This window comes from Wyeomyia smithii, chromosome 2 (genome assembly GCF_029784165.1).
Source record: "Wyeomyia smithii strain HCP4-BCI-WySm-NY-G18 chromosome 2, ASM2978416v1, whole genome shotgun sequence".
NCBI lineage: Eukaryota > Metazoa > Arthropoda > Insecta > Diptera > Culicidae > Wyeomyia > Wyeomyia smithii.
Genome location: NC_073695.1, coordinates 252,172,760 through 252,191,280, shown reverse-complemented (window position 1 = coordinate 252,191,280; position 18,521 = coordinate 252,172,760). Strand labels below are relative to the sequence as shown.

Below are 18,521 nucleotides of genomic sequence, written 5' to 3'. Positions count from 1 at the left end.
ATTGGTTGAATGAGTGCTCAGGCGCACACATCTACAAAAATGACATTCTTATATAAGTGCTATTTTGTCTAAGAGAATGTGGAACTTATAGCGAATAGAGACTGTGCTATAAAGAGATACGCAAAGAGAAAAGCAGTAAATATGGCAACCCTTTGCTAATATTCTATTCCAAACAATTCTGGCAACCAAATTTAATTTCGCATGACTTTTCATACGCACTAGAAAGTGTAATGAAAATCCGAAACTTTGTAAGGATGTATAACTGAGTTTCAAAGCTTGTTTATACACTTTTTTAATTTTCAATGCATCACTCGTAATACGAGCATAACGAACACATTTTCCGTTCAAACCATAATTGCACGTGGTTCACAACAGTTATACTGATTACAATACACATTCTGTACGAAAAGTAACACTCCTGAGTTTGTTTACTTTGCACACTTGGAGCCTCGATTTGACGGTTCACTTGGAGTTTTCGACCTCACTCTTTGCGTATCTGTTCATAACACCATCTGTAATAGCGAATTTCTTTATTCCACTGTGTGCGGGCAAAACTGCCGAGGAATAATGAAACGTCATCGTCATTTAAGATGCAAGTAAGAAAGAGATGCCAGAAAATTGTTTACGAACTTAGCACGTGCGGTGGTGTGCTGAAGCTGACAAATTTTACAGTGCGCTTCGGAAGGATGTTGAATATGGTGAGTATACTTTACATGGCTATTTGTCATCAAATTTATTTATTTTCTTTATTATAAACGGCAGTTCACCTCAAAAGATTGTTGAGGATTTATGCAAGTTCATCTCGAAAAAGATCTTCTAACAACCTTACTAACTGGGAATCAACAGAAGAGCTCTCTGCGAGCTTCACAATAGTATGGAAACAGGTACACTAATTACTGTAATTTGTACATAATTCATCTCTATAACCCTAAATATGTTTTAGGATGTCTCCCAGCTGGTCTCGAGGTACGATGCTGGCCTAACAAGCCAGTTGTCGTAGGTTCGAGTCTCGACTCGGGAGAGACTGTTAGTGTCAGTAGGATCGTAGCGCTAGTCCCGCAATTGTCCTGTACACTTAATTGGCTGCAAAGTCTGTGTATAATAAACAGAAGGTCGAGTTCCGAATCGGATTGTAGCATCAAGGCTTTGCTTTGGCTTTATTTTTTATGTTTTAGGATATCACCAGTCAGTTGGAACAGAAAAACGTATTCCTTGTTATTGTAGGCGAAGCGGAGGTCTTCCAGTCTGGTATCTACAATATCGTAATCGAGGGAAACATTTTGTTTAAAGTCTCGTCGATTCAAACCAGTGTGGACCTTTATGCATTTCTCCTACAAAGGTATAGCAATCACTGAAAATACGAAAGGTATAAAAGTGCCCCAAAGGGCCTAATGTCGTATATCACTCGACTCAGTTCGAGTGTGTGTGTGTGTGCGTGTGTGTGTGTAACGCTCTCCCAATCTCACTAGATTTTCTCAGAGATGACTGGACCGATTTCAATGAAATTAATTGCAAATTAAAGGTCTATTTGCCCCATCAGTCCCTATTGAATTTTATTGTAATCGGATTACTAGTTTAGAGGTTATGTATCAAAATGTAAAAATTACGAAACATCAATATCTCAGAAACTACGCAACCGATTTGAACAAAATTAATTTAAAATGAACGGGCTACCTGAAAAACCCTTAACTTTTGAATTTCATAAAGATTGAACATGTGGTTCAAAAGTTATAGAAAGGAAACGTGTTCTCGAGACTATTTAATCTCACTCATGTTTCTCAGAGATGGCTGGACCGACTTTCATAAAATCGGTGTCAAATGGAAGGTCTAGTTGCCCCATAAGACCCTATTGATTTTTTTGCAATCGGACTATTACTTTGCCTGTTATGTTTAAAAATGTGAAATCCAGCTATGAAAAGTAAAACATTCACAAGACTACTTAAATTTACTCACTTTTCTCAGAGATGGCTGAACCGATTTTCACTAAATTAGTGTCAAATGAGAGGTGCAGCTGCCTCATAACACCCTATTGAATTTTACTGTAATCGAACTATAACTTCGTCTGTAATTTACCGAAATGTGAAAATCACGAAACTTCATTATCTCAGAAACTACACAACCGATTTGATCAATATTATCATCAGATGAGCGGGCTAGTGAAGGGTTAACTGATGAATTATAATTGAACAAGTGGTTTCATAATTCGGCTGCTTTATACGTTCCCATTTCATTCGATTATAATCGAACAACCGTTATGTATTAAATTGTTAAAACAACGAAAGTCTATTATCTCAAAGATTACACGACTTTTTTAACATAACTAGCGTGATACGAACGAGTTATCTGTTAAACTCACAAATAACTAGCTTCATAACAACTTGATATGTGGTTCAGAAGTTATGGAACGAAAAGAAATTCAAAGACTATTTGAAACTATACCTGCTTTGATCAATCTATATGGCCTCAACATCATTTTAATGTGGTATCGTACTATTTGAACGTTTCCGGTATCGCTCGTGATTAAGTTGTTTGAAATGAAGAGTCATTTCTTTTATTTCGCTATTTCTTGAGCACTAACATTACGTCAAATTTTATATTTAATACTCCAATTACAACATCAATATTTTAGAACCCAAAGAGTGAATGTACCTTTATTGGATTTAAGCATTCATGTAAATCTATTTTTACAAATACCAAGTTTGAATGAGAAAGGCTGAGTCTGACCGCTAGGTGGATTAATTTAGGTTTTTTCAAATGCTTCCACATATTTGGACTCAGCGTATCGATTTCACTGCAAATGCTGGTTGACATGATGAAAATTATAATATACAAACAGAAAACTCATAGCACGGTAAAACGGTTAATAACATTTGCCGTACGCTGGGAGGAGCGATGATAGCAGAAACCGAGCTATCCTAATTATTCGGAAACAAATCTCAAAATGTTATCTTTTATCTTCGGTGTATCATAAATAATCAACACATCTGCATTTTGCTGAATATATCTATTAAAACGAAAATCAAAAAAATTATTTAATTAATTTATTTAATACCGAAATTTCTTTTTGTCGTAAAAAACTGTCGTTCAAAACTGAACTAAGTAAAAGGTACCCATCCAGTGGTACTCAAAAATGAGTAGAACTACTTCTACTCGTTTTTGTTTACACACGGTTTTAACGAAACTGAACAGGCTTTGACCCATTTTTGAGTAGCCCAGCGTGTATGGCCGGAATCGAAGTTGTCAACAAAATAAACATGACCAGGCGTATTCCGATACAATAACGTAAACACGGTGTAAGGTAAGGGCGATACCACATACATAAGACATACGTAACACTCAGGAAGAAATTTTCCAAAAAAGTTGGTACAAAATGAACCACTCGAATGGTACCACACTCTGAATAAAATCACTGTTTTAGTTGTTTTTGAAAGCAGTGTACCTGCGCAGCCCTGAATTTGTCTCGTTCCTACTAGAAAAATGCTGCATTGTTTTTGTAAATAACTTTTCGACAGTTCCTTATGGGATTTTCTTTGGAGCTAAGAGAAGAGTTTCGTGGTCCCCGTGGTTCTGTGATTAGCGATGTCGGTCGGCTAGCTCTCCCACACGGTTGTGATATCGGGTTCGATTCCCGATCGAGTAGAGGATCTTTTCGCGCTGGAAATTTTCTTGACTCAGCACTGAGGCACGGTGTATCGTTGTACTTATCCCACACATGCAAAATGTGCCAAAAACAATATCGATAACGAATTCTCTCAACTAATCTAGTTGATCGAGACCGCTATTAGCCCCAAAGCTAAGCGTGCGATATTTTTTGTTTTGTTTTTTAAGAGAAGAGTGGCCAAGTGGCTTCTGTCTCTTCTTCTTTGCTATGAATCATATCCCCGGTTGAACATTTTTTAGTCTGCCTTACGCAAAATCCAGTGCAACCAGAAAAAAATTTTTTTTTGATATTTTGATTTTTATTTAACAAAAAAACAACAATGAAATTAGATTACAAACAACATATAAAACTACAACAAAACTTCGTCTATATCTATATCATCATACTACCACTTCCAAACATTTTTTCCTGTTTTTCTTACACGCACAATGAAAAATATTCGGCAAAACACTTAACTCCTGTTGCAAAATCAAGGGGTAAATTGCTTGTTTATGAAGAAAAGCTTGATTTCACGTTACCACTAACAACTAAATAAACAACATAATAATAAAAAGAAATACCTTCACTACATATTCGACTGTTGCGTGAAATTTTCAAATTTGGAATATCTTTTTCAGATTTTACGCATATGTCGATAAGGTTCTGCATTCCTGGGAAATCGATAAAATTTTAGGACCAAACGCTTGGCACTTCATTCAAATTTTATTTTGCTTTTATTTGTCTCAACCAAAAACAAAATTGTTTCCACAATATTTCACTTTTACTTACTCAATGATTGGGTTGAACCCCAGCTGTTTAGCAACACGGCAAGCTTAACCCCTTTCGAATATTATCACACACGCGTGCTGTCAAAACCATCCAATCACGTTTGGAGCAAAAAACCTGGAGCAAACCGAGGTATCATCTTGGCCACTCTTCTCTTAGCTTTGGGGGTCGATAAAGCCGAGAAAAAGAAAATTTATTTTGTTCATTATTAATCGAGCAGTTTGACATTACGAGCTACGGAGTACTATGGGGCAACGTGTATCAGAAATAAATGCCAGTGTTACGTATGTCTTATATATGTGTCAATAGGGTCTTGCCCCAAGCTTATTATATGTTTTAAACCGAGGGAATGCCTTTTCCTAACCTCCGCTGTACATTTGACTGAGTATAACATCGAAGATACGAAAACGTCAAACCTGATACAAAAACGTCAATGTCAAACACAAGCAAGAAAACAGAAAAAAGCAAAAACATTAGATTTGGCGATTCTATGTTGTACTCGATGTTATAATTCATAGCACATTCCCTCGTTTCTGAATGAATTTTTAAAAATTCGTAATCAGGAATCGGAAGAAGCTGCTGAACATAATCAACCAAAAATGGTAAACAGTGATAAAAAAGTCGAAGCAACGAGATGCGATGATTTACAGTTTGGAGAAAACAAAAGAAACTTTACACGGGTTTACACGTAGGTGTAAAGTTACTTATCTCTTCGGTACGCTTACGTTGCGTTGACGTTAATTTAACAGAAAATATCAAATTGCCGCAAACGCAACCGCAACCGCGACGTATTAATAGACCTTTTTACGTACGAATTTTAAGTGCCATTAGTTGAGGAAAATATTTATGAATAGCTGTTTGTTTGCAATGCTATATTTTAGCCGCTAGACAAATATTCAGTTGGAAACTCATTATATGTTTCAAACTTGTTTCTGAATAAATTTTTTCATTCGTGATCAGAAATCGGAAGTAGCTGCTGAACATAATCTACCAAAAATGGTAAAAAGTGATAAAAGTCGAAGCAACGAGATGCGATGATTTACAGTTTGGGGGAAACAAAAGCAACTTTACACGGGTTTACACGTTTTCTAGTGTGCGTAGGTGAAAAGTCACTTATCTCTATTGTGTTTGGGTCTTAACACTAACGCAGTTAAGCCTGTAGTACACTCTTTGTCTAATGGTCAAATATTTGACCTTCTGACATGATGGTCAAATTTATTTGACATGTTTGCCCCATTTTAAAATTGGAGAGTGACAAATAATTATTTTTGACCAAATTTTTATCTGCCAAAAAGTGACAAATATTTGACGCTTGGTCAAAGAGTGTACTACAGGCTTTAGGTCTATTGGTAAATTAAATTTTCGAAGCGGCAATTTTAGCTTGTATTTTCTTACAGTGTCAACACTGTGAACGGATTCCTCACAAAACGGCCATTCAAGAAGAAGAAACGAAATGTCAAACGTGTTTTTGAGGTTTTTATTTTTTACTGTCTGGTTTTACGTTTGCGGATTCGTCTCGGTATAGTACTTTAGAAATAATATTTGTAAAGTCTACCAAGTTTGTCAACGAAAATGACTTCAGAGCTGTTAAAAACCTTAATAGAGTGTGATTTAAAAGTTTGCCGCTTTTGCTTGCAGTCTAGTGAAAAAGAGTTGTTCAATATATATAGTAAAATTAAGCATAAGCGTAAGCGTAATTTTGGCATCGATACTGCTATTTTCAAACTTCTTAATCTACTGGACATCTCTGTAAGTCTTGAATCCGGTCTTTTATCGTTTTCACTGATTTCTATATTATCCTAGGTTAGTCAAACCGATGCCTATCCGAAGTTGATCTGTCGAGAGTGTAAAGAGTTACTTTCTTCCATCCAACGCTTCCGCGAAACAGTTCAGAAATCTGCACAGGTCTTAGCACAAGCGAGGCTGTTACAAGGGTTTCCCGATGAGAAATTTGTTGAGGGCTCCGAGTATAAATGTAACGAGACAGAAATGGTTGAAATCGAAGCAGATGTATTTTATTGTAATAGCGACAAGGCAAGCTCAGCGGCTCCCGAAGAAGTAGTAGTTATAAAGGAGGAACAAACGAATCCGGACGTTGAGTTTGTTGAACCGGAGTATACCGATACTGAATGGGTTGTGTATGATGAAGAGTTAGATAACACACATGAACAGGAAGCTGGAGAACCGTATGAAGAGGAACAACCGCAAGAAAATGACGACCTACAAGAAGAACATATTACTGCTGAAGAGGATGGTTCTGTTGAGATGTCCTCGGAGACACAAAGCAAACAAAAAAAATCAGTCACAAAGCGACTATGCACTGTTTGTGGAATAGCGTCCACTGCGATGATAGTTCACATGCGAACACATACAAAAATTAAGCCCTTCAAATGCGAGATCTGCAGCAAATGCTTTTATACGAATAATAAACTGCGAAGTCACATCAAATCGGCGCACACCAACGAGAGAGAATATCACTGCCAGATTTGCGAGAAATCGTTCGTACTGAGGAAGACACTGAAGGCTCACATGATGTCACATGAGTCGGAAAAGTCGCACGTTTGCTCTTACTGTCCGAAAAGCTTTCTGTTCCGATGGGCCCGAGCCAAGCATGAACGGACCCATACCGGGGAAAAACCATTCAAGTGCACACTGGACGGTTGTGGGAAAACCTTTGCTTCCTCATCGAATCTTCGTCAGCATCAGAAAACCGGTGCTCATCAGGCACAGGATGGGACGCGGGAGGAGTGTAAGAAATGTGGTAAACAGTTTATATCGAAATTTGCGCTGCGAGCACATCATAAAAATCATGAATGAGGTAAGGTATTAAAAGGGAAGCTCTTGTAATTTGGAAGTTTAAACATGGACTGGAAAATGTGAACCGCCTGTAAGGTGCAATTTTTTTTGGTTCTGCTTTTTGATATTTTGACTAAGCCAACAGTTGCAAGAGAGATCAAAAGAGAATCTGTTTTTTACGTTTTTTTATTCTCAAGTAGTTTGCTACATCTAAAACACTGTACAGAGATTAAGTGTGGAACGCGTCTCAAAGTTGTAGTTTGAAGGAAGAGGCAGTTGATCGATTAGATATGATTGTTAAAATACTAAATTTTGACGATAATTTCGTATCACTGTCGAATCTCTTTAATCAGTGATAATAGCTGTCAAACCGAGGAGTGTATCAACCTTTTCAGCATTCGTAATATTGTGTATTGTGTCCATGCTCTGTTGTTTATTTTGTACTTAACTATTTTGCAGTAATAATCACGTGCAGTCATAAGTTTGTTAAAAAAAATATAATTACATAAAGAAGTTTTCTAAATATGCATGTAGCAGGAATAAATCACATAGAAAAAGGGAAGATTTCACGTCAACTCACCTAGTCGTTTACAGTATCCATAGATTTCAGTTTCATAGGAAACTTGTTCTTTTTTTCCAAAAACTTGTTGCTCCATAGAAAATATTCGATTTTCAAAAAAAAAAAAACACGAAAAAATTGTTATTGGGAGAACTCAAAATGTTTTCAGTGTTTTATTGGATAAAAATTCCAATAATCAAAAGAAGTCTAGATTTTTTTTTGATGGATGTTTTTGTTCTTTAAATTATAGATGTTCCACAAGGTTCCACTGAAATCTGATAGGATGTTGTCAACTCCATAGGCGAGTTTGGGTGAACTCTTCAAGCGGAGTTAGTTGTTGAAAACACGGGAATCAGGCATATTGTCTTATCTAACGCAGCTTTCCATTTGACTGAACATTGTGCAATTGTAACAGTTTTTTTTCTCAAGAAAAATAGACGTTTCTGAAAAATTATGCGACTAATACTACCCTGATCTTGTCTAAATCGAAGTCAGCAGTCATGCTTGCGACGAGTGAGATCTTTGCCCTAAAATATGGTTCCTCGAAATCTACTCTAAAGTTTGCGTAGTAACAATAGTGAAGCAACACTGGAGTGTACAAATTCAAGAGTAGTTTTTTCACTGCCAACTCAACCCTGCATCAGACAAAGTTCTCGTTAGTTTCGTGAGCATCTTCCCACCCTCCTAACAGATAGTATTGTTTATGAAATCATAACAGCCCAGTGAACTTTCACTCTTCCCCCCGAGCTTGATACTATTGAGCTTGTACTTGACGAATTCCTCTATCCAGGATTGGGTAAGGTCCAGGTACTTTTCCGGCGAGCCCGGCAGATAGTCTCGAAAACCGAACACCGGAATGGCGGCTTCAATTTGCGTCCCATCGACCCAGTTGTTGTAGCTGTTGATGGTGATCAGCTGTGCGTTGTTCTTCAACGCTGTTCTCCATGCCACATCGAAATATTGCCCGTTCGAGCGGTAACGCTTTATGTTCGTTATTCCTCCATGGTTGAGATGTCCGTTGCGCGAGTACTTTTTACGATCGTAATATCCAGGACCGATCGTCGGTACAAACAGCAGCTTATAGGTGTCGGCAAATTTTTTCAGTTGCGACCAGTTCTTCCAAGTGGTCGCATAATTCGCCCCATTGCTTGGTAGATATGTGTAGAATCCGTCGAAACCACCTCTGCGGACGATCGACTTATGCTCTTTGGCACCAATGTGGGCCAGAATAATCGCATCATAACTGGTACCGCGGATCGTCAACATTCCGTTGCGGGACAGCAACCGGGACCAATCGGCATCGTTGATCTTGTAAGCTTGCCTTACGTAGAATATCGGTAAGTTACGCTGCTTCGACAGCACCCTGAAATAGCTTAGTGTGCTTTCTTGATCCTTACCGAAGAGATCCATGAAGTATTTGATATTATTCCTAATACTTTCAATCGTACGATCGGGATATTCCAGTATTTCAACGGCAATTTTCAGATTATAAATCGCTGCCGTTTTGAAAGTAGCCATCAGTAAACCCTCGTTGAAACTGGGCTGCCATACCAGAATCACGACTCCTATTCCACAGTTTTGAATGTCATTGAAATGATCTCGAATAATCGTTTCCGTTGTGTTATACAGTTTCCGTTTCGGGTAAAACGCAATGTTGATTACTTGATCATCGTTCGGACGGAATGAAACGGCAGACCCGTTTTCGACCAGACGAATCAGCTAGAGGTAAAAATATTTTTTATTGAAGCACACTTTTGGTGATTGCTACCAACCTTGTCACTCGCTAGGGTCGGATGTGGTTTATACCACGCCACCGGAGCATAGTAGAAGATCTGAATGTTTCGATTCAATGCAATAGTACGGTTTCTACGTGCTGGAGTACTCAATTCAGCGTTCTTGTCCCCAGCAAGTCGCTTGATTTTCTCTCTGATTATACGGGTTTTCACTTCGTGCTCGTTGTACTTTTCCGGCACCAGAGCAGCATTCTGACTCCGCAGCAGTTCATAACTGATTACTTGCTGGTCTGTGCTTGGCATAAGTGGCTGTATGATCTTTTCCGGAGTATTCAGAGTACTGTAGAGACAGAATATCAGCAGTAACAAAGACGAGATGCCAATGAAGCATATCAGCAGCTTCATCGATTTGATGGAGAATTTAAAGTTCAGCAGGGTCATTTTTAGGACTATATTCCGAGGGAACACATTATTTTCCTACTGATTTCACATTTTATCTACCAAAAGCGCAGATAGGGAAAACTTTCTAGGTGAAGATTTCAACTCGACGCTGACTACACTTGTTTATAGGAAAAACGTCAGATGGAAAATATTTGGTCTGCTAATAATTTCAATGCATCAGGAAATTCACAGCCAATACGCATGTGCGGAAAATCCTGGAAATTCGGACCGGCTGCTGGCACGCGACTCTGCGGAGGTTACCATGTTTGGTTGGCCTATGAGTGAGAATGTTTGTAAATATTGGGATATTTTTAGAAAAGCGTTCCTTCATTGTAGCGACGGGGTAAATGCGCGCCTGTTGATTTATACCTAATCTTATAAATAAATTTTGCACTCAATGAATTTAGGTTGCACTAGCGATAATGTACACTCTGGGGACACGATTAGAAATTATATTTTGGGAACAATATTCGCGTTTCAATTTATCCAGCAGAGGTAAATGACTTTTTCTAATGCGTTCCTTGTTTCCAAGCCTATTTTGCTTTGCAGAATGCACGGAGCAACTCGTTGAACCACTTTTTTCTCAACTTATTGTTGACATCTGGTTATTTTCTTGTATCTGGCTCAGTTAAACATACAACGTATCGTTCCGTGATAATGTGTCAATCTGGTTATTTTCCGCCTTTGAAAAATCTCTCATTTATCTTGAATAATAAAAAAAACCCTACACAATTTTTAAACGGGAAAACGGTTAGGGAGAACCTTTGTAAATTCTCTTCCATGGTCTCGGATTTTATATCTAAAGGGTATCAAATCGACTGTGAATATACATGAGTGCTGGCCTTTGATGTGGTAAGAATAGATAGCATTGCTGCGAGCTGCAGCCAATTTTATTAATAAAAGGATTTTGGTAGCTTGGATTGGGACATGTCTTCGGTACCGAATACACTACATCAAGGTATCCAACAAAACATCTAACTCTATTGGCGTTCAGTCAGGTGTCCCACAGGGTAGCAAACTGATTTCATTGTTATTTGTGGATCAATCTCTCACAATCAACGATCTAATCAATAGAGTGGTAAAGGAATCAATGCAACTCTTCGTCCCCATTCGACGTTTTGGACGGTAGTTTACGAACACTCACGCAATTCTTGCAAAGCTTCCTCAGAACAAAACTCGATTTCGCGAGTGCGGTTTGGTGTTCAAAGTATGGCTTCCAGAAGCAACGACTAGAAGCAGTTCTGCGTAAATTCTTGAAATTCGGATGGAATGCAGAACTACTGGAATACGTGAACCTTTGCAGACATAAGATCCAAGATATGGTGTTCTTCTACAATATAATCAGTGGACGAATCGCAAGTCATTCAGGACGGTGATTGCACGATAGTTCCCACAGTCCAATTTATCACCTTATAGATTGGGCAGATAACCCAATTCTTTCACTCCTCCGGTAGCTGTTCTGTTTCTCAAATTCTTGCAACCAGTCGGTGCAAATAGGTGGCTAGCTCTTGCAGGCCGATTTATAGCAGCTGATGTTTGATGGCATCCTCAAATTCGCCTTTCGTTGCGGCTGGCACGTTGTCTACGTTTGTCGCCCCGACGAGATCGCTTTCTCCGCCGCCATGGTTCTCTACCTGGGCGCCATTCAGGTGTTCGTCGAAGTGCTGCCTCCACCTTTCTTTCATCCCACGATCGTCCGTCAAACAGCTGTCCCAGCTCTGCATACTCTCCCTCCTCCTCACCCATCACCCTCCTATACTGCCGTCTCAAGCATAACTGTCCCAGCGTACATAAGGTTTGTGTAGAACATGGGACAACTATGCTTGGAACGGAAGTATACTCGTTATCGTACCACTCGTTTCGTTGGGTTCGTCCTACATGTCCGATGACGTTCTCCGCTACGCTGTTGATGGCTGTTCGATGGTGTTCCAACAGTCCTCGAGAGAAGCTTCCTCCAGCTGGCCCTCTTCCTGCAGCACAACTTCGAGTGAATGCGCGTAGTTCTTGGCGACGTTAGGGTGCTTCAGTCGCGCAAATCTAACCGGAGCTAGCGTCGGTACCGAATGCTGTTAAGAAAGGAGAGTTTTGGGCGCATCTTAACCATCATCAGGCAGTGGGCCGAGTCAACGTTAGTGCTCCTGTAGGATCTGACGTCGATGATGTCTTAGACGTACCGAGAATCATTCAGAACGCGGTCGATCTGTGTTTCTGTCTGATTAAGTAACCTTCAGGTGTACTTATGTAGGGGGTTGTGCTGGAAGCAGGTACTGCACGTGACCATGTTCTTGGAGGTGGCAAAGTCGAGAAGCCGAGTTTTAGGCCCATTTCGTTGATCAGCTGCTGTGCAATCACCGGTTTGTATGGTTTGTATGCCTCCTCCTAGCCGACCTGACGATAACCCGATGACGATCTTGATATCATTTTTTGGGCAGTGGTCTTACTTACGCTCCAACTGCGCGTAGAATTCATCCTTATCGTCTTCGGTATTTCCGAGGTAAGGACTGTGCACGTTAATGATGATGCTGTTGAAGAACCGGCCCTTGATTAAACTGTTTAAATCTCGGTAATTCATTTTACTAAGAATCCAGCTCAATTTTAAATAGAATTTCATAGCGAATTTCTTTATTCTACTTGGTCAGTGCAGATCTATCAAGAAAAAAACAAAACGATTCATGAAATTACAGAATGGCCAGTTAAATTTCAAATTTACTGAACGTAATCGTTATAAAAATTACTTAATAATTAAAACGAAAACAAGTGTGTATACGGTGTGCTTCGGGCAGAACGACAGCTTTATATTGGATCAAAATCGAGCGATTAAAGAAGGGTTTCGACAGCAGTTAGATTAGCTCCAGGTCAAAACAAGGTGGAATATAGAAATTCGATGTGAGATTTCAGCTTAGAGTAACAAATCAAAAAGGGGTGCAGCGAAATCGAAGATTGTGGATCACATTGAGGTTACTTTTTCACACATGTTAACACTTGTGAAAAACGCAGTGTTGACTAGTAAATACGTTCGAATATCTTTGAGTTTAACGCTATCACAAACAATTTTGTAGTTTGGTAACATTACTCGAAATATATTTTTTACTTCACGCACGGTCCATCAATAAAACACAAAAACTTCGATTTTACTGCCCGAAAAAAAATAACACCAAAAAACCCTAAAAGTAGCTTTAATTGTACAAGTTATATCATAATTTTATTACGTTTTTCATTGTAAATATATCAATTTTACATTAAATATCATTGTCCAGAACAATAAAAAATATTGTTTTTGTTATTTTTACCACGAAAAAGAAGTGTTGTTATGTATCTTAACAGCATTTTTTTAGGAATTTTTCCCATCTATTTAGAAGTCACTGACAATGTTTTTCATGGTAAAAATATTGTCGGAGGTAGATGCAACAACGAAAAACGTTGTTAAAAATGGTAATGACAAAAATCGTTTACAAGCTTATAGTAAAAATACCATGTTTTTTCTTGTTACAATAAAAAACATTGTCCGTTTACTGTTCTCACCGCAAAATACATCGTAATTTTTTTTCGGGTATTTTAAAAAAATTGATACCTTCGAAGCGTTAAACTTTCACAATTAACATTAAGGTGAAACGGGATTGTGGCCTTTTCTTATACAATTTTGAGGTTAGAGTTCTTTTCACTTCTGTATTTTGATCGTAAAAAATTCGGCTTCCACTAAATAAACAGCACTCAAATTGCTACTTCAGGCATGCAACAGTTGTGAGAACAATTGATCAAAGTTTCATGTACGTAGTCTTCATAAATCAAGAAAAAATAAGATTGCAAAATTCGACCACGTCCCGATTCACTTTAACATCTTTGCATTTCTATTTTCAATAATTACATACCTACGACGGAAAACAAAAATTGTTTCCACCTTATAATATATTATCATGATCTGACGGACGAAGACAACAAAGCAAAGCACAACAGAGAATAACAAAACAAAAAGGAAAACAACTGCATGTGCGCCGCTAAAGTCGAAAAGTTGATTGTTTTGCTGGATTATTTCACGATTCCAACAGTTTCTCAAGATAAACATGCCGATTGATCAGAAAAGAATCAATGGACCGGACGGGTCGTTACCCTATCAGCTCTTCACTGCTAGCCGAGATAAATCATTTGAAGAACGGCTGGAGAATGTGTTCGATTCGACTGGCGCAAGAAAATGTGGCCGCAAGGATACTGAAAGCCGAAAATATTGTAAATATTCATTCATTTTGTTCAAATATCGTCAGAATGCTTAGACTTTATATTCTTTTAGTTATGAAATTGGGCGTTGTATCAACGGCTAAGGGATCGGCCTATCTAGAACTGGGGAATACAAAGGTGATAGTGTCCGTATTCGATCCTCGAGAAATTCCAAAACAAAACAAGTTTCGTGAGTTGGGAGAGCTGTATTGTGACTTTAAGCTTTCCCCCTTCGCGTGTGTTCACCGAAAGAACCCACAAACCGATGCCGAGGAACGATCTCTAGCGGCCGCAATGGCCAAAGCATTGCAACCGGTGGTCTGTCGTCATTTATTTCCCAATTTCCAGATCGATATTTTCGCGAATGTCCTAGAAGATGACGGTTCCGTTCTTTCCGCGGTTATCACGGCGGCCGGATTGGCTCTGTGTGATGCCACCATTTCAATGTTCGACATTGTAACCGCCACGACAGTAGCCGTTTTTAAAGATCGGATTTACACGGATCCCACTTTGGCAGAGGAGAAAATCTGTCTGGAGGGTGGCAGGACCGGTAACCATGGAGTAATTACGTTGGCGAAACTGCACACCCTGGACCAAACGTCAGAAATTAGGCAAGCAGGGAACATCACTCTAGAAGCAATGAAAGCTGCCTGCCAGAGGTTGAATGAGGCCAACAGCGAAGTTGCTCCGGTAGTGCAGCAACTGCTGGTTGGCAAAGTGCAGAAGCATATACGAGAAATTGATTTGGACGAAGACGACGAACAGAACAGCGACGATGACGATCCGGATACCTCTGCCATGAGTCAGCTTTCGGGTAATGCGGGATCTTAATAAAAACACTTATTTTTGACGATGTGTTAAGTTTATTTCTTCACAATTATTCTTCCGGCTTCTCGGGTGGCGGTCCACACGGTTGTACCATTTTTTCCATTATATTAAATCTTATCCTCGCTTTCGATTCGTTCTCTGCAACAGCGAAATAACTCAACATATCGTAATGTCCCAAATAGCTGGCAAGCGAATCTCGGTGCTGATTGGTTAGCCATTCGTACTTGTTTGTGTCCGCGTGCCCAGTGCCGATATATTTGCTTTGCAAATGCTCCAGCTGACTGTGAATGTTGTATCGGTCGCCCATGATTTCTTGATTAATGAATTATATATTAAAACGTTGTAAACTGTATCCTAACGCTGTGTTGCAGTCTTCAACTCCGATGTCAAGTCAACTTTTCAACAAAAATCAAAACAGAATGCAAGCCAGAACAGTGATGCCAGATTCAGAGAATTATAAATAATTTTAAAAACGACATTTGCCTCATAAATTATTTGTAGATATAATCATTTGAACTTAGGTTCAAAATATCGACTTAATTGGCTAATTTTTTTCAACGAAGTTAGCTGACTTCTAATGCATTTGAGTCTATTATTTATTATCTAGTTTTTCAAGATCTTCATGAAGTTGATTCATATTTTAACTAACTTGCATGTCTGGCAACTTGGTACAATATCTTCTTCACGGCTGAGTCGGTAGAGCAGACGACAAGGGGTGTCAAAGGTGTCAAACGAAAACTGAGAAGCCAAGATGTATCAAAAAGGTAACGATGACTGGCTGAATAAAGTTCTTTATTGTCAAGTAGTGCTATCCCATATTAAAAATTATACGATTTTACTTTATATGTAGGCTGACCAGATTTTCCCGGGGCGAAAACGGGACAAATGGGTTCAAAAACATGGGAACATTAATATCTGAAAATTTTTATTAGCCAAAGCATACAAACAATTAATCATTGCTCTGATGAGCCTGCCTCATTATTAGCGTCTGATAAAACTTTATTTAGTAAAGTGTGATTTTTGGAAATAAGGTCGTGAAATTTGTAACATGGAAGATCGAGAGTTTGCAGGCCACATACCGTTCGCAGCAACGCACCGTTCAAAATTTACTCAACAGTATTGACAAATTCTTGGCAGCTTAGAACTTATAATCCACACACTTAAAATTCATTGCCGGGTCTCGGTAATTTTTGCCGAGAATGGCACCACTAAGTGCTCGGTTAAAAAAATAATGACAGCTGTCACATTTTTTCGCAAATCTCGGTTTTCTTAACTTAAATTTCAGCACAAAATATCCGTAATCTCGGCAGTGATAGCTCGGTAATCGGAACCGAGATTTACGAAAAAATTTGACAGATGTCATTATTTTTTAAACCGAGCACTCAGTGGTGCCGTTCTCGGCAAAAATTACCGAGACCCAGCAATAATATTGAAGTGTACAGAGAAGTATCAACAAATCGGTACAAAATGGTAAAAAATCGGGATGATTAAAATAGGTTCAAAAAACGGTACTGTGCCGTTCAAAAGGGTTCGTCTGGTCAGCCTATTTATGTCACTTTTAATTGTTTCATGGCTCAAACGAATACTTAATAAATAAAAATATGTATGGGTGTGTGAAACATTTCTTTGAATCGGTATGTAATAACATAATAAAATTTGTCATATGTTAATGGTTCTTTAACTGCTTATTTTGACGATTCCTGTATTTATCAAAAGAATAAGACAAGTTTCAAAAGTTTGTTCGCACCTATACAAATTTCGTTATGATTCGTGTTGACAAATTATTATCACTCACGTGAAATTTCGTAATTCCTTTGCAATTTCAAAAAAGTTGAATTTATGTAGAATGACCAACATTTATTGAAATAAAAAAATCCGTCTAAAAAATGTTATACAAATTGAAATTTATGTTATTTTTTATTACAGTTTTACCCGTCTATCTCTGCAGCGATTGAATGCTTAAATGGCAGAGGCGCTTGTATTGATAACCCAATAAACAGTTTTGTTGATTTACAGCTTGTTAAGCTGCTATTAAGCTGATTAGCTGAACTAAAGCCCTATAAGCTAGTATGCAACAAAATTGTTTGCTAGGAATTCTGATTTCAATATTTCCTGCTCATTTTACAGTAGGTTGAATTTACAATTATGAAATCTGCTTTTTTGACTTATACAAAAATACATTAAACCCACTGAAACCGTTTCACACTTCACTGTTGTTTTACACAATAGTACGCATCCGGGGTGTTGCGTTGTATCCAATCGAGGTAGGAAGTGATTCTCGTATTGACGGATGGCGTAGTTCCTGCGCATACTCCTCCGTAACTAACAATTCCGATCGCGTACATCCGCTGGACTCCACGTAAGTAAAGTGGACCACCGGAATCGAACTGACAGGTGTCCTTTCCGGGGCTATATGTGCAGATTTTACTGCTGGTAACATATTGTACATTACAGTTGTTGTTGGTTAGCACTTTCAACGTAGTCCGTCTAAGCGTTGTACTTTGCGGACCTCCGAAGCTGGTTGTTCCCCAGCCAGCAACGTCAACGTCAAGGTTCTGGAAATCATAAGTACTGTAACTGAAAGGAAGACACACTGGGCCGACCCCTTTACTCCAATCCATATTTTTTGTAGTTCGAATCAGGGATATGTCATTATCTCGGGTACTCTGAACGTAAGCTTCATGAATAATAATTGTTTCAATATCGTATAGTTGGGAATAGGGAGTGTCCAATCCTGTTCGGTAGTTTTGATCTCCAACCAGAGCTTGTAAACGTTCTACGTTCGGAGTGTTCTCTACGCAGTGAGCTGCCGTTAGAATATACCTGTAACTGACTAATTTTTATGAGTTAATAGTGCTCCAAAATTTTAAGTATCCCATACTCTTACTTATTACTCCGGAGCAAAATACGGAAACCGTAACCTTATCCAATAATCCGACAATGGAAGTATACTCGTTTACACCGGATTCGGTACCACCAACAATTTTCTGCCAACGTGACCAACCACAATCACAATCCTGAGGTTGAACTTTCACTACACAACTAAAGGAGCCGGAACTGTCCGTACTGGCGGATGTATATGCTAACATTAGCTTGTTAAACAGTGACTTTCGAACCAAAGTTCCGGCACCACATGCATATTCGCTTCCCACCAATGACGAAAAGCCTTCCACAGAAAAATAGAACAGTTCCGTTGAACAACTCGTTACTTGTGGCACATCTATATTTATTGTACAACTAGCTTCTACCGTAAATCCTGGTGGAGCTATGAGCATGTAGCGACAGGAACTTCCCGATGGGTATTTCGCAGGGTAGAAACTTGATATCAGCTGAAAGTTAGCCGTGGTAGTGAGCTGAATCTGCTGATCGCAGCTCTCAAACCAAGCCGTGGTAAGAGAGGAAAAAATTACGATAAAACACACTGTTCGAAGTGTTATCATGATTGTAACTGAACATTACCCAGCTCGAAGCGAGTATTATTTACTACTTGAGTGAACCTTGAAATAACCAGTTGAAAAAACAAAAC

General features: G+C 38.8%; 5 protein-coding genes across 5 annotated transcripts; 2 read left to right on the top strand and 3 right to left on the bottom strand.

Annotated features, from left to right (window-relative positions):
• The first annotated feature begins 5,901 nt into the window (after positions 1-5,901).
• Positions 5,902-7,816, top strand: LOC129722446 (zinc finger protein 14-like). Its single transcript, XM_055675896.1, has 2 exons — positions 5,902-6,175; positions 6,230-7,816. Exons 1-2 carry the CDS (start codon positions 5,999-6,001, stop codon positions 7,241-7,243), a joined length of 1,191 nt encoding a protein of 396 aa, XP_055531871.1. The 5' UTR covers positions 5,902-5,998; the 3' UTR covers positions 7,244-7,816.
• Positions 7,817-8,252: 436 nt separating this feature from the next.
• On the bottom strand, positions 8,253-10,144 carry LOC129722445 (glycoprotein endo-alpha-1,2-mannosidase-like protein). The gene is made up of 2 exons (XM_055675895.1): positions 9,554-10,144; positions 8,253-9,500 (listed from the first exon to the last, which is right to left on the bottom strand). Exons 1-2 carry the CDS (start codon positions 9,953-9,955, stop codon positions 8,466-8,468), a joined length of 1,437 nt encoding a protein of 478 aa, XP_055531870.1. The 5' UTR covers positions 9,956-10,144; the 3' UTR covers positions 8,253-8,465.
• A 3,750-nt stretch (positions 10,145-13,894) lies between these two features.
• On the top strand, positions 13,895-15,017 carry LOC129722443 (exosome complex component MTR3-like). The gene is made up of 2 exons (XM_055675893.1): positions 13,895-14,179; positions 14,241-15,017. Exons 1-2 carry the CDS (start codon positions 14,017-14,019, stop codon positions 14,996-14,998), a joined length of 921 nt encoding a protein of 306 aa, XP_055531868.1. The 5' UTR covers positions 13,895-14,016; the 3' UTR covers positions 14,999-15,017.
• Positions 15,008-15,415, bottom strand: LOC129722444 (splicing factor 3B subunit 5). Its single transcript, XM_055675894.1, has one exon. The coding sequence runs from the start codon at positions 15,300-15,302 to the stop codon at positions 15,045-15,047; it is 258 nt and encodes an 85-aa protein (XP_055531869.1). The 5' UTR covers positions 15,303-15,415; the 3' UTR covers positions 15,008-15,044.
• Positions 15,416-16,569: 1,154 nt separating this feature from the next.
• Positions 16,570-18,443, bottom strand: LOC129722441 (venom serine protease-like). Its single transcript, XM_055675891.1, has 2 exons — positions 17,883-18,443; positions 16,570-17,828 (listed from the first exon to the last, which is right to left on the bottom strand). Exons 1-2 carry the CDS (start codon positions 18,433-18,435, stop codon positions 17,203-17,205), a joined length of 1,179 nt encoding a protein of 392 aa, XP_055531866.1. The 5' UTR covers positions 18,436-18,443; the 3' UTR covers positions 16,570-17,202.
• Positions 18,444-18,521: the final 78 nt, after the last annotated feature.